Below are 16,116 nucleotides of genomic sequence, written 5' to 3'. Positions count from 1 at the left end.
ACTGTAAGGTACATACAGTGCTATGGCTCAAAAGTTTTGGGTTTTTGTATGTATGTATGTATGTATGTATGTATTTGAACCCCCGTCTTGGCAGGACTTGACCATGACCACAGTATATTTCAACTGAGACGGTTCGGTTAGTAACCACCATATATCTCAAGAACCTTTAAAGGTCAGTTGGGTACTAAAGCCCCATGTCAATTTTTATGTACAACGGTAAAAAACACGATTAAAAACCATTTCTGATCACTTTTTTTCATTTTAATGCAATTTTTTTTTTTGACAAGACAACATTTTTTCGATAGATCAACTATGGTCCCCTTGGAACGAGCTGTCAAGTAGGAGCTTTTCTGTCAAGAAGGACCGCGAGGATAATTTTTCAAAATTGATTTAAAAATCCATTTAAAACTCTTTGTGGTCGTACAAAGGGTCATTGTACTCAGAAAAATAAGCTTTATCGCTGTAAACAATAATATCAGCAATCTAAGCTTCATTTTAGGACCCAATTGAAGCGAAATACCTTTCTATGGCTAACGATTTCTTCTGAAATTGTACAGACATGGATCGGTAGTGCAGATGACTCGGGCCAGGCAATCCACGACTCCCTTGTCCAGTTCATGAGTATATGAGATGGCCGTGGGCTGTTTTGAGACGGTGTTAGTAATTATATAATGGTTTGGTTAATTATACCTTGTGACATTATTCCCCCACTACGGATCAATTCAGTTCAAGAGCATTAACTCCATGATGGCCGACTGGTATGCGTCCCAGACCATCAATTCAAAGGTGTGAGTTCGAATCCCACCTGATTCTTAAAGGTTTTTTGCTCATATTCAAAGTTCAATGGAGCCAGCGCCGTACCTAGGGGTTGGCGCAGTTGGCGATCGCCAAGGGCGCCAGCCCTTGGGGGGCGCCAAAAACGATGATTGAACAAATTTGTCATGTTATTATAAAATCGTGGAAAGGCATTCAGAACAAAAGGGGCGCCAAATTTTAAAGTAGGACTACAAAATAACTCGATAATCTGGATTGGAATATTACAAATATTATTTTATGTTAAACACTTGGGGCGCCAAAATCAACTATTTCAATAATTCTACCAGAATTAAATTTAAAATTAAATTCACTAAATTCATTTATCAAAGGGGGCGCCCAAGTGGCAAAAAGTTCAGGAGTTTTATAACAATTCTTTGAAATAGCTAGAGATTTTATATTACAACTACAGTATATAAAATTCAATTTAAATTTCACCATTTTTTCCAGCATCAGGAACCATCATGCTTTTTTATGTTTTGAAGTTGTTTTTTTATATATAATCAGCTCTTCAATTGAAATTTACACATTTCTATTGAAAATCTGTAATAAAAAAAATGATATTTCAAGTTTAAAGAAAATGACATTTGAGATATTTTTATCGTTATAAATGCAAACTTGTGCGTTGAGATTGGCCTACGTTTTCGAAATACCGAACTGTTTAAATTGAATATTTCTAACACAAAAAATGCTTTGACTTTTGTTAAATTTCTAGCAAAATATTTTTTTTTTCAACATAAAAATGTTGGTTTTTTAAGAGCGCATAAATTGCTCTAAATATATTATATTCCTGAATTGATATATTAAAAAAAACTGGTTTGCTATGCTGTTTGTATTCAATTGCTTGAAGCAAGAGTGAAAAAGTAAAATTTGGGTGTCTTCGACAAAGTTGCATGGATTGGCATGCCCCCCAACTTTTTAGTCGTAAAAGTAAAATATTATACAATTTCTTGAAAATTTTGATTTGCAGAAACACCATTATCGCGGACCCATTAGAATTCAAACCAAAGCAAAATTCCAACTCCAAAAACAGCAATATTTTTTGGAAAAACACAAAGTTCCACTTAATTTTGCTACTAGGGACAATAATTTGAAGAATGTTTGTAACATTTTCCTTGAAAATTTTTGTTATGTTAAGTTTTAATGGAATGGATAAAGTTGCTTATCTTTCACATACATTTTTTATTTATTTCATGGATTCCATGTGCTGGGTTATCCAGTTCACCTAAATTTTCACATTTACACAAACGGTTCTAAAAGCTTTGAGTGTAGAGGGTGACTATTCTCGAGATTTTCAATTTCCCGGGAATCGAGAGTTGAATTTGGATATTTCCCGGGAATTCCCGGGACCCGGTAGTGTAACTATGCCAATAGTGCCAGTAATGTATAAAGAAAAGTTATAAATGTGTTTCTTTTCAATGAATTCAGTTACGATTTATTCATACTTATTCAATGAAACGTTAATTAGTAGCCTCATTATTTTTGGGAACTATGATCTACCTCTTGATTTTTTTTCTGAATCTGCAATACAACTTGTTGTATGAACTTGTTATTAGATTTTTGTGAAATAAAAAATTAGCTAATATATAATTTCCCAGTATCGGGATTTTTACAATATGATAAATAGCGACTCAAAACAACAATTTGAAGATGTTTTTTTTCTTTTTTAAGGTCCATTTGTAAATATGATGACTATGATCTACCTCTTGATTTTTTTTCTGAATCTGCAATACAACTTGTTGTATGAACTTGTTATTAGATTTTTGTGAAATAAAAAATTAGCTAATATATAATTTCCCAGTATCGGGATTTTTACAATATGATAAATAGCGACTCAAAACAACAATTTGAAGATGTTTTTTTCTTTTTTAAGGTCCATTTGTAAATATTAATTGAAGAAATAGTAATCAGGAAAACCCGAATGTTCACATTTGGTGGACTTTACAATGATTTCCAGGGTTTTTTCTTCTAAAATATAATTTAATATTGAGGTTTAAGCGAAACACAAAATTACTCCATGACATCAAAAAAGGAAATTACCTTGATACAGCGAAATTAAATTAATAAGAATTTAAAAAAATAGATTATAAGGATTGCTATGCTTGAAAGAGGATATGGATATTATACTAATCTTGAAAAGGATTTTCCCTCTTAGAAATAATAAACAAAAATATAAAAAAAATTAGACTTTCTTCTTGTGGCTAACTGCTAAGTATGCTTTAAGGTAAATTTTGGGGTCCACATTATTATAAGTTCTCCCAATTATAGTTATTGGAAAGTTAAAATTTACACTTTCTGAATTAGAAGATAAGAGAAGCATTGGTTAATTCGAACTTGAAAATCATACATTGAACATCCAATGTTCTAAACAATTTCGAATTTTCAAATGTTTTTTTCTGATTAGTTTGTATAATTTTGCTTCGACCAAATTTCCCGGGAATCGAGAGGTCCAAAAATGGACGATTTCCCGGGAATTCCCGCTCGTCACCCTCTATTTGAGTGTAATGAAAACGAAACTATTGGCACTACGCCCCCCGGGGCATGGCCTTCCTCTAACGTGGGATTTCTGCTCCAGCGCCTCTGACGAGACAGGAGAAACCGGGACCGACGTTTTACTTCACCATCCGATAGAAGCTGAGTGTAATGGTTTTTATAAAAAAAATTAAGAAACTTTAGATGACGAAAAATAAACACAAAAAAATTTAATGTGTTAAAAAGGTAAAAAGTAATTTTAGAAATATTATATCAATCAAAAAACACAGTCACAGAGAAGAGAAGTATTGTTTTCAAAAATAAATTGAAAAAAATAGTCTCAAAAGGAATCCATCCAAAAACAAGTTTCAAAAGGATTCCATTTTCTAATCAGTTGAACTATTTTTTCAGGAATTCAGGAAAATTGTTTGTTGATACCATGAAATTTAAGCTTGGTCAGATCAAATTCTGCTTAAGAAGATAAAACAACACTCTGCTATTTTCAGTCAACATTAATCCTAAAGCAACTTTTCGTTACAACCTATCTGTATTGGAAACCAATAGTATATCTTTTAATCGATTGAAATGGTTTAAAAATAATAAAACATTAATTTGAATATTCTTCAAAGAATTAAACTGTGGTTGAATTTTTTAGCTGTTATATTTATTTCATCAATTACCACTATATTATTAAAACTCTTTGAAGCAATCGCTGAAAATTTAAGTAAACATATCAAAATGATGAAAAATTTTAAGGGGCGCCAAATTGATGCTTCGCCAAGGGCGCCGTGGACCCAAGGTACGGCTCTGAATGGAGCATTTCCATTCGAGCAGTTTTTGCTTTTTTCTACAATGTATTTCTTATGGAGCGAACTGTCAAAAACTGCTCGACTGCGGGTGCTACATTCCTGATTCCAAATTTCAAGGGAATCCGACCGGGATGTGATCCCTGAACCTCCTGCTTTCGAGGCAGAAGCCGCAACCATTAAGCCACGGAGCCGGTCTTCAAAAGTTGTCCCCTAAAACATATCAAAATATCTCGAAAATAAAAAAAAATACGTAAAAAAAAGTTAATTAAAAAAAGGTGCCCTTTTTCATTTGCAACAACTTTTTGAAGACGCCAAAACTCTAAAACTTCACCATGTTTCGGAAAATCAATTTTTCACTGATTTTGCGATATGGACCACTGTATCTGGACCAATTTATAGTTAAGTAAATTGAAAGTTCCAAGTGAATCCAAAATTAATTAAAAGTACCATACCATACCATACCATACCATGTCATTTTGTTTGTATTTAATTCGTATTTTTCATTTTGCAAAAATAACTTCCACCTATCAATGTCACCCCGGCTTACCGTACCTAAAATGAAATGTTGCGTTTACTAAACCCATCGTTGTATTTCTTGTACAATCGAAGAACTAAGCTAACATGAACTACGGTATTCATATTCGGGATGATCAACGATAACGTTAATAATGACGTTGTAGCAGGAATGGTAACGACAATAATAGCGTTAACGTTATCGATCTGAGATTTTCTTTATCGACTGAAAATATTCGACAATCCGTTACACTAAACCCGTAAATAGGGTACGTTATCCATTAGTGGGCCCATTTCCAATAGTAGACCCTCTGAAGTTTTTTTGATGAAAAATTCAATAAAATCACAATTAAAAGCGTGTTTTTGTCTACAAATAGTTTATTTGGCATGTTCAGCACCATTTAAAACAATGTTTACTGACATTGACGTGTCCTTTCCGCCAAAATAAGTGTTTTGAGTTCGACATCTCAAATCAGCCATGGCCACTAGCATTTTTACAACAAAACAGCATTTTCATTTTATGACTGAATTAACTGTCCAATTATTTTTCACTGATTATTTCACTTCAGTTAGCCGAAATAGTGTAAGTTTAAGGAACTTTACTTAAATAAACGTTACTTAATCCACCCTTAGGTGGTTAATGCCTTCCTCATATGGTTGCTATCCAAAATAGACACAAAAGGGCGGTGTTTTTCAGTGTTTTATCAATTTGACTCATTATTCATACCTCATTTATGTCCTTACAACTTATGATAGGGTAGTCAGATCTCCAATCCAATTTATGCTCGTTGAATAGTTCTTTTGATTACCTATTCAACGATATGTCGCATAAGAGATCCGGACATCGTTTTCATCAAAATATCTGAGAACCGGCCTCCAAAAAGTGCATAAATAACACTTAAGTGCTTATAACTTTTGATAGGGTTGTCAGATTTTCAATGTTTTGGACGCGTTGGAAAGGTCTTTTGATTACCTGTTCAACGATAGGTCGCATGATAGATCCGGACAACGTTTTCATCAAAATATCGGAGACCCGGCCTCCACAAAGTGCATAAATAACACTTAAGTGCTTATAACTTATGATAGGGTTGTCAGATCTTCAATGTCTTTGACGCGTTAGAAAGGTCTTTCAAATACCTTTCTAAAAATGTATAATATGACGGGTTTTCTTACAAAAACCACCCTTTTTACAATCTTCCGAACTTTAGTCAAAATCGTTTTTTTAGCATAACTTTTGAAGTACTTAACTAAACTGCATAATTTTTAATAGCGACTTATGGGACCCCAAGACGGATCGAATGAGGCCAAAACGGACAAAATCGGTTAAGCCGGTCTCGAGATAATCGAGTGACAATTTTTTGATCAACATCCCACCACACACACAGACATTTGCTCAGAATTTGATTCTGAGTCGATAGGTATACATAAAGGTGGGTCTAGGTCTAATTGAGAAGTTCATTTTCCGAGTGATTTTATAGCCTTTCCTCAGTAAGGTGAGGAAGGCAAAACGAAGAACTGCTCAATTCCGAGCAAAATTAAGGGGGTCTTATATAGGACAACGAAAATCCTAACTTTTCCAAAAGTGGATCCCTGTTATTTTAACTTACAAAAATTAAAAAATACTGTATATTTAAGCAAAAGTTTTTCTTAAACATTCAATAAATGTTTGTTGTGGTCACCCTATTTGCATATATTTTAATCATGAGTATAAATATAGCTGTTTTCATGTTAAAACTACCAAAGTTGCTGAAACTGTAAGAATTTATAATTGATCAAAACTTTAGTTAATTTTACTTAACTGAAGCATCATTATTGCAGTATGAAATGATATTTTATAATAATAAATCAATAAGAAAACATTTTTTTTTTTGAAAATAAACATGCGTGGTTTTATCAGCAACTGTAAACAAATCTATTGTTTTATTTTGGTCAACTATTTAAGTTATATGGAAAAATTTGCATTAAAATTACTTTTTTAACTAGCAAAAAACACTTTTTTTTCAAATGGCAATTTTTCTGCACAAAAACAAATAATTGATGAAACAAATAGTCAGAATTGTTCAAAAGACTTCAGATTTCGTTGTGTTGTACAAAGGGTTGTGAAATAGTGCTTAAAATATTGAATAATTGTGAAAAATGCTCGTCGACTCTACTAGGGGGTCCACTAATGGTTAAAATACCCTACCGTTGAGGTTTAAAACATTGACAAATATCTTGTTTTGCAAGTGATTTTTTTTAAACATAAAGCTTAAAAATATAAGAAATAGAAAAGTCAAGTTTCTGGTGAAACAAAAAAGATCCAATATGGTTTGTAGACCACGAAGTAAAAATATCAAAAGACATTATAGGGCTAGACAAAAGCCGTTTTGAGCTTTGTTAAATGTATGACAATAAATTGGTGCCGGCTAAATTTTTATTATTCAGTATTCTTGCGTACGGTTTGAAAATTCTTTTAATAAAAAAAGTATCGAACTAAATTTGTAACGAGACGCTTTTTATTGAACGTAACTTAACGCTGGTATTGGTGTACAGAGAAGTGTTGAAATTTTGCTATGCATTTTTCTTACCTCATTTTGATTAAGTGTCGCCATGGCTTTGGAACGGATCAAATCCATCGCTCTTTTTTTCTAATTAGTGGAGTTTGTGTTATTTCATAAATTATAACCTTTAGACCGCCAATATCTTTGTAAATCACACTGCAAAAAGTGTCGAACAATGTTTTTTTTAGTTTTCATTCTCTTGAATGTATATATTTTGTATTTCTGAATTCAGCTTCGACAAGATTAGAGTCCGAAATCCAATTTTACATGTTTTCTGCTGTTGTTGTTGTTGTTGCTAATATTTCCGGTATAAATGAATAAAGTTAAACAAAAGTTGGGACCGCTGCGCAGTGGAAATTGTTACACGACCTCCTTCAGCTCGGCTGGCAGTTCCACCTTGGGATGTTTGTTCTCGAAATGCTGCTTGTACGTCTTCGGATCTGGCATCTGGGACTGGAAACAAAGAAAACGATGAGTTTTGAAATGTAATTTTGTTTTTGAATAACTTTGCAATTTTATATTATTTTAAATTTAGGTCAGTTCAAAATTGATTTGCCAGCTAAGCTTGTATGGCATCATGGGGTTACTGAAAGAACCCTACTCCAAGCCTTGCTTCAATGTCTGCGTTTCAACAAAATCAAAAAAAAAGGTGAAAGTGTGGGAATGTGTTTTCCAGCCAACCAACCAACCTTGCACACTGAACAGGAAAATACGAGCGCCTTCTGGGCCGCCTTCATCTGGTCGCTCAGGCCGTGGCCCTGCTGCTTCTTGAGCTTGGCATTTTTCTCCTGGGCCTTTTGCTGCGACTGGAGTTTCTGGTGTCCACGGGCCATTTTTTGCGGTGGCTGCAATGCAAAAAGAAGAGAGCTATTACTCATGAGAGGGGGGGACTGAGCGTTGCTTTTGCTGCTGTTGGTGGGTGAAAAACCCCCACATGGAAAAATGTGTGTGTTACACACCACAGATGTCTCTAGAAACCTGGGGTAGGAAATGCAATTTATGCACATTTTGAGCAGCTTTTCCAACAATTTAGTGATTAAACTTCGTTATTAACCTCCATCTTAACACTCACCTTGTTGTAGAGCTGGGCTAAAGTAGAACAAAGTTTAAATAATGGTTATTTCTTAAGATAATATAACGAGAGTAGTGTGCTTGTGCATGCAGATTTTCTATTTACGAATGTGGGCAAAAACTTGACGTATCAAAAGTCGTGTCTGCTGGTTGGGCGCTAGACCCGTAAGATGTCGCGTCAAACACGTGCAAGCGATGCAGGAAGCAACATCGTAAAAAGAGAGAAATATTCGGTCTTTGAAATGGTCGTTTGAGCTGTTCAGTCTGTGGCAAAGTTTAGAACGAACATTTAGAAAACTCGAATGTAACGAATTCATATCAACTATAAAACGAGTTATATTGAAAGACAAACTTATGGAAAATTGGACGAGCTTTCCGGTGAAAATATTTTCGAGGCTGAAAAATCAAGTTTCGCGTATAGAAATCGCAAAAAATGGCCAAAACCTCTATTTTTTCAACTTATGTATTATTACAATCGCTGTAACTTCACAAGGATTGGACTAAGGACAATGGTCAATATGGAGACTTTTATGTAAAATTTTCTGGAAAATCGATCCTCGCGTTTGGTTTTTGAAAATTAAGACGTTTATTTATTTATTTATTTATTTTTATTTATTTGGACACCAACAGGCTCGGGCCCCAATGGTGTTTTACCTTACAAACTAATACATAAATTAACGTCTAAAGAACAACAAGAATTTCCTTTTGATAACATCACGAGACAAGTTAAAATCGAACAAAGAAGCGACAAAATTAAACGCCCGGTGTAGCCCTGTCAGTGCACTGTACATTGCATAATTTGTTTGACGGATAGGGACACGTAGGAATGGGGAGTTCCGAAAAGTCCGAATGGGGGCGAAAATGTTCAATCCACGGAGAATGGCCGGACACTGCACTCTCGAGGTCAAAACGTCGGCAACTAGGAGTGATCGGCACACATTTCGTCGTACTGCTAGCGTGTCCAGGTTGATCAGCTCACAGCGACTTTCGTAGCTGGGCAGTCGGGAGGGATCCCGCCAGGGTAGAGATCGAAGGGCATATCGGATGAACCTTCGCTGCACACTCTCGATTCGCGCTACTCTGTTCTCGTAGTACGGACTCCACACAGAACAGCAGTATTCTAGTGTGGAACGGACCAACGCACAATAAAGTGCCTTCAAACAGTAGATGTCAGTAAAGTTTTTGGCTGTACGGAAGACAAAACCAAGTTGCCGCGATGCTTTGGAGACGATGTAGGAGATGTGCTGCTTGTATGTCAGCTCCGTGTCGAGGAGCACACCCAGGTCCTTAACGCAGTTCTCACGAGGAATTGAAGTGCCGCAAATCTGGTACTCGAACTTAATCGGGTTACGTTTTCTGGAAAAAGAGATAACGGAGCATTTGGTTGGATTAACGACCATTCGGTTAATTTTGCACCATTCCGCGAAGTTGATCAGCTGTTGTTGGAGAACTTGAGCATCAGATGCATTGTCAATCCGGCAGTAGATTTTCATGTCGTCCGCGTACGACAGGCGTGGAACCGAGATAGAATGGTTACAGTCGTTGTAGTACAGCAGGAATACAAGTGGTCCCAAGTGACTGCCTTGTGCAATTCCCGAAAAGGCTTCAAAGACAGCGGACAGCCAATCACCGATCTTGACGCTAATTTTCCGGCCGGTTAGATAGGATTGAAACCAACGCAGGAGAACCCCACCGATTCCCATTCTTTCCAGCTTTGCGATTGCAATAGAATGGTTCAGCTTGTCAAATGCGGCCGACAGGTCGGTATACACCGCGTCGGTCTGCGATTTGGCGGTGAAACTATCGGTCACGAATGTCGTAAAAGTGAGCAGATTCGTCGTGGTTGACCGCGAAGGCATAAAACCGTGCTGGTCGTCGCTGATAAGGTTCTTGCAGAAGAAAAACACCGGATCCATGACCGCCAGCTCGAAGAGTTTCGAAGTGGCGCACAGTGCTGAAATCCCGCGATAGTTGTCTGCGTTCCGTTTGTCCCCTTTCTTGTGCACCGGAAACATATATGCGTGCTTCCAGAGTTTTGGGAAGGAGCCGGTGGAGAGGGACAGACTGAAGAGATGTCCGAGAGGATCTAGAAGCCCGTCGATACATTTTTTCAGGACGATCGATAGAACTCCGTCCGGACCTGCAGTGTTGGATGACTTCAGTTTGGTTGCGGCTTCCAGAATCTGCAAGCGATCGATTGTGATTGTGACCAGCCCGTTTGGAAGGACATTGTTGGCAGCAGCGGTGATTTGTTGTTGTGACAGATCTTCTTGTGTGAACATGCTCGAAAATTTTGCGGCAAACAGCTGGCAGATGTCCTCCGTATTCGAAGCTGTCTTGTCGCCAAGGAACATCGACGACGGCAACCCGATTTCCTTCCGCTGCTCATTGATGTACTTCCAGAATCCTTTCGGATTGGACTTAAGCTTCTTCTGGGTACGTACTTCGTGATCGGCATGACACTGTTTGCTCATCCTTTTGTAGCAGCTGTTGAGTCGCACGTAGTAGTTGTGCAATGGTAACGTTCGATGTTTTGAGTACTTTTTCAGTGCCGACCTCTTAGCAGCCTTGACTCTCCTAAGTTCGCTGGTTTGCCATGGAACACGGGCGTTCGTAACTGGTTTCTTCGGGACGTGTCTGTCGATGACATAGCCGATAATATTGGTGCAGGTCTGCACAGCATCGTCAGGATTGTCCTTGTCAAGTGTGTTCTCCCAGTCAATGCTCCGAAGTAGTTCTAGCATGCTGGGAACGTCGGATTTGCGATAGTCATAGCGGACTTCACAAACAATGGGCGTAAATTCGCTGGCTAAATGAACAGGCAAAGATAGGTGCAGCGGTGGATGGTGCCGGGGCGATGGCTATCGGGGGTGCAATATCTGGGCAGCTGACGAAACAAAGGTCTAACAGCACATTGTTTTCGTTCGGGAACTGGTTGATCTGCTGCAGAAGTGCGCTGCTATAGTTGTCTAGGAACTCTGTTACGTGCAAGGTCTGGGTTGAGAGTTCGGGATCAGCATACAGGAAACCATCCCGGCTTGGCCGCCATATCAGTCTGGGCAAGTTGAAGTCGCCGAGAATTACTAGCTCATCGTAGGGACGTGCCATTGAAGAGACTGTTGAAACCGAAGACGAGTTGATTTCAAATACGCTTGCGTTGTTAGTTTGGTCGAGAGGGATGTACACAACGCAGATGTAGACGGTATGGTCAGCAAGATCGATGGCGACCCAAACTTGCTCAACGCACTTCCACTCGTCCGATGAAACGATTCGCGCGTTGAGTCCCTGCCGGACTGCGATAGCTACTCCCCCACCGTCTTTCTTCTGGCTGTTGATAAACTGCTCGCGATCACATCTGAAGACCTCGTACCCGTTGCCGAAGACTTGACTCGATAGCGTGTTGTTCTTTAACCAGGTTTCCGTCACCGCGATTACGTCGTAAGAGATAGCGGAGCACGCGAGACGGTACTCGAGAGCCCGTGTGTTCATGCCTCCGACGTTCTGGTAGTAGATGTTGAGTAAATCGTTACACGGCAGTCGCGGCGATTGGCGTCTAGCGGCGATACCGGGAACTTGACGGGCAGGTGCAGGTGGGACTGAGACGTTCGGGTGAAGGATTGAACAGCTTTCCGGAATGGTTCTGGAAACGGAACAGTCATCAGGGAAGGCAGAGCTCGAATGGTGCGAGTACTTGCCTAACGGTGACGACCGGAAGACCCCGACTCTACTTCCGACAGCAGGATCGGGATGGCTAAGATGAGCGCTGGCTGCGGACTGCGCGACTGCGTCGGAGAGAATCGGGGCTTCCTCAGTACTTTGGGTCGTGCATCCCGATGTCCAGCAGGCCGATGGCAGGGCACTTTTCAAAAAGCAGTTTTAGTAAATGATTTTTGTATCTTTTTAGGAGATGTGCTCCATTCTAATTTTTTCTTGAGGATTTTTGGATTATCTTAGGCTATTTCCACAAAAAAAATGAACGAAAAAAAAAATCGTGAACTCACCTTCAAATTTGACTTACAAACTTAAAAATCTAAAAATATCATAGAACTGGCGTATTTTTTTTCTTTTAGTGTATTTTTTTTCTGAAAGTTCATGAAATTTCCTTTCCCGGCTTCGAGTTACGGCAATATTTAAATTATGAATTACAAAAATTTTTGAAACACTGACGCCTTTCTCAAATGTCATTATCGAGTGCAACTGGCTCCATATACACAAAAATGGCTTATATAAGCGTATGATGACATGTCTACTAAGTTTAATTGAAATGGAAGAGGATCGAGAAAAAAGTACCAGAAAAAATCTGTTTTGGGCTTGCTCTATATTCAAAAAATCTTATCCCTCAACTCTGTTAATGGATAATCGCAATTTTTGAATATATTATGTAAAATATTAAAAGAAATAAGGGAAAAATATTTTCTTTGGTCCCGAGACCTTCACATCAGCAAATGATTTTTTCGTAGGACCTTTTCATATATTCAACTAGTGTTTTCGGAACTCAACATGTTTTTCCTGAAAAGCCCAACTAATAATTGTGTTGCTATTAATTTGATTCAGGATATATGATTTTTTGAAATATGTGTTTTTTTGGAAAATCCTGGTTTTATCATTTATGTCAAAGAACTCCAATGCCAAATCTAAGCCAAATCGGAGCACTTTTGATTTGTATTCTCTCTGTTTGACGTGGAATCGCTGTTTAAATCTTAAAATGTAATGTAAATTTGGAAGCTGTAATTTTGGAAGGTTGAATATTACCTCTTTTATGATGTAACTTTACCTCCATTTAGACTGAAAAATTGACATTACACCAGAAAAGTGGTAAAATTACAAATTTGAAGAGGTAAAATTACACCTTTTTTCTGACATAAAAGATGTACCTCTTCCCAAATGTAATATTACCATGATTTTTTTCTGTGTAAGGAGGATTTTTTTAAAATGTACTTTTCGATAATATAACCCAGAAGGGCATCTTTTTAATTTAGTTAAGTGTTTTTGTTAATTTGCATGGTTATTTTTCAGAGTGTAACAATGTTCTAAAAATTTGTAGAGTAGAAAATTACAAAAAATATGTTTAAACATTTGAACCAAGGGTTCTGATTACTCCAAAAAGACTCAGTCACTCGCGAGCACAAATCCTGCGCGACAAAAAACTTCTCTGATGTATTTCTACCGTTTGTCACTTCCACACCAATCGCTACTGAACACTCTCTCTTTGCTCTCCCTCTCACTCCAATCGGGTATTACAGCGAATGGTTCAAAGAGACCGATTTCGTTAATCGCTCAAAGCTGAATAGTTTGCGATCGGCTTTGCTTTGATCATTTAAGAAATTTCTTAAAATCAATTATATCAATAATATTTTGTAATTATGTTGTTTACACAAAATCAAAGTCACATTTGGCAGAAATTCCCACCATGTCAAATTCTTATTGACGACAAACTGTTGTAGTGCAGGCCAATTGAGCGCCGCGCTAGTATTTTTTAGGCTCTCCCCTCTCTGATCATAGTGTTCGCTCGCTAATGATTGGCAAAGATTTGTTCGGAAATGAGTGAGTGATTTCTGATCTTTGAACTGTAATTCAGGACCCTTGGTTTAAACATAAGGAGTTTGCTTGTAACCATCATGTGTAATCGCGATTTTACGAAAACATCTTTTGAAAAAGTTGGTCGTTGTCGATCATTGCTGTTCAAGGTCTCCCGCGACAAACACAAACGACTAAACAAAGAGAAACGCAAAAAGCAACTTTTTCAAAACTTTTTTTCGTAAAATCGGGATAACTCGTGATGTTTTTGATCAAACCCTTTATGTTTTTATATCAAAATTTTTGTAATTGTCTGCTCTACAACTTTGTAGAACATTGTTACACTCTAAAAAATAACCCAGCAAAGTTAGAAAAAACACGAAATTTTAAAATGAAAATTTTTGTTCTATATGAAAAAATTGTCCTTCTGGGTTATTGCAGATTCGAAAAGTAGATTAAATTTTCCTAAAATGACATGTCTCTCTATTTTTGACAGTTCGTGATCAGAAACCAGAATTACCCCTTCGGCAAAGTTTAAAGTAAACCGAAGAGGGGTCGAGCAACTTTTCCCGATTTCTTGTGAGTTGACTTTGAACATCAAATTACAGTTTTGCAACCCCATTTTAGTAAAATTGTAGTTGTTGATTGCTTGTTACATTACCAAATGCATTTTCCTAATATTTCATCATCATTTTTGAGGTCATATTTGGGCTGGACAAGACCTCGAAAACCATTTTTGCTCGTGATTCGATTATCCAAAGATACGATAACCGAACCCGAAATAAAACTTTTCCGAGGACTTCAGATAATCGATTCTGGACTATTGAATCAATGATTTATATTTTTTAAATGATCTGATCGTGTATAATTTTGGGCTGTCATCACCAGTAAAATAGATCGTTGTTTAATATAGATATTTGCGTTCAGTAAACTTTAATCATAGATATGCGCAATAAAAGAGAGTATATAATATAGAATAATAACAGTTAAAATATATATGCCTTTTTTTCGTTAAATATACGTAAACAGTATTTGAGCATTATAATCCGCGCGCGCGTTAGCAAAAAACGTATCTTTCTTCGGAAGGTTCATAATCGTTTCGTATTCGTAAGCTTCACTAAACCACAAAACTTTGGTTATTATCACAAAATTCGTAAACATTGTCAACAAACTCCGTTTCTTTGTGCCGTCTGGACTTGGCCGACGACGACGCCAGGCTAGCCTTCGAGGACGTGGACGGATGGGCCGTTGCACCGTCGAAAGCCGTCGACGAGGACAAATCGTTCAGGCTGTCGGCAGTGGAGCCCGACGGCGAGTACGAGGAGTAGAATCCTCGGAATTGCTTGGCTTCCTGGGCTTCCAGCAGGGCCTTCAGGTTGTCGATGAGCGGAGATTTCTCCTCAATTTCCGCCTTGGTTTGGAGCAGTTCTTGCTCGATTTCGATGATCTCTTTGGCGCAACTGTCGATCGATTCCTGGAGTCGTTCGACGTGGAAGTCGAGCCCGATGTGGGACCGGTAGATTTGGTTCTCCGCCTGGAATTTGGCACTCTTCAGCTTTAGGCGGCGGAGCAGGTCGTCTTCCTGCTCGAGCAGGTTCTGCATTTCCTGCATTTTGGTGGAGATTTCCTGGCGGATCAGATCGAACCGGAACGAGGTCCGGTTAAAGGTTCCTTTGCGCAACTCGAGATTAATGTTTTCAAAGTCGTCGATCGGGGGCGTCACGTCGTCGCTGTCGTAGTCCAGCTTGCGGCGGTTTGCGTTCCGCGAGCGAAGCGAGTTGTGCCGACGCTTTGGACGGAACTTGCGCTTCGGGGTGGTCCCGATGTCAACGGCCACCACCTCGGCGGACGGTTCTTTGGCAAGTTTGTCGATTTCGACCATCGAGCCAAAGTTTGGCTTCTTCGGCAGGGTGTTCTTCCGGCCGAGTTGGTTGTTCGTGAAGATTCCGCTGTCGCTGTCCGAGGTGTGCTCGATCACCAGCAGCAGTTCGTCCTCGTTCTTCAGCGCATCAATTTGGTCCGACGATTCGTAGTACTTGGGCTTCAGGACGTCCTTTTGCTTTTTGGCCGCCGAGAACAGCTTGCTCGGGAAGGTGCTCCGACGGGACTTGTCCTTGGTGCTGCACTTGCAGTGATCGACGACGCTGCTTTCGTCGCTGGGGTTCGAAATGTCGTACAGCGTGGTGGCGTCCTCGAGGAAGTTCTCCATGATGACCGTTTTGCCGCCGTTGTGCTTCTTCACGTACTTGCGGAACTTGTCCTGGTTGCGCTTTTCGGCCGATCTTTGGCTGGAAGAGAGGAGATAGTTTTTTTCAGTGTTTTGGCGGATAATTTTTAAAAATCGAAGTTTCGAATAAAATCTAAAAAAAAAATACTTGTTT

General features: G+C 38.5%; 2 protein-coding genes across 2 annotated transcripts in view; both read right to left on the bottom strand.

Moving 5' to 3' along the window:
- Nucleotides 1-7,080: 7,080 nt before the first annotated feature.
- Nucleotides 7,081-8,369, bottom strand: LOC120418557 (zinc finger protein 706-like). Its single transcript, XM_039580987.1, has 3 exons — nt 8,220-8,369; nt 7,837-7,992; nt 7,081-7,600 (listed from the first exon to the last, which is right to left on the bottom strand). Exons 2-3 carry the CDS (start codon nt 7,978-7,980, stop codon nt 7,508-7,510), a joined length of 237 nt encoding a protein of 78 aa, XP_039436921.1. The 5' UTR covers nt 7,981-7,992; nt 8,220-8,369; the 3' UTR covers nt 7,081-7,507.
- A 6,282-nt stretch (nt 8,370-14,651) lies between these two features.
- LOC120418549 (uncharacterized) overlaps nt 14,652-16,116 on the bottom strand; it is a 45,107-nt gene continuing 43,642 nt past the window's right edge. Inside the window, exon 7 of the mRNA XM_039580981.2 lies at nt 14,652-16,023. Within this exon, the coding sequence (XP_039436915.1) occupies nt 14,853-16,023 (1,171 nt within the window). The 3' untranslated portion in view covers nt 14,652-14,852. The remainder of the gene's footprint in view (nt 16,024-16,116) is intronic.

The sequence above is a fragment of the Culex pipiens genome, chromosome 3 (assembly GCF_016801865.2).
Source record: "Culex pipiens pallens isolate TS chromosome 3, TS_CPP_V2, whole genome shotgun sequence".
Taxonomy (NCBI): domain Eukaryota; kingdom Metazoa; phylum Arthropoda; class Insecta; order Diptera; family Culicidae; genus Culex; species Culex pipiens.
The sequence above is the reverse complement of the archived record's forward strand: the minus strand, read 5'-3'. Positions and strand labels throughout refer to the sequence as shown.

Excerpts from the sequence above, each read along its gene's own strand:
- LOC120418557 (XM_039580987.1), bottom strand. The coding sequence starts at position 7,980 with ATGGCCCGTGGACACCAGAAACTCCAGTCGCAGCAAAAGGCCCAGGAG. Across the intron at positions 7,601-7,836 it reads TTTCCTGTTCAGTGTGCAAG|TCCCAGATGCCAGATCCGAA; the intron begins GTTGGTTGGTTG and ends CTTTGTTTCCAG.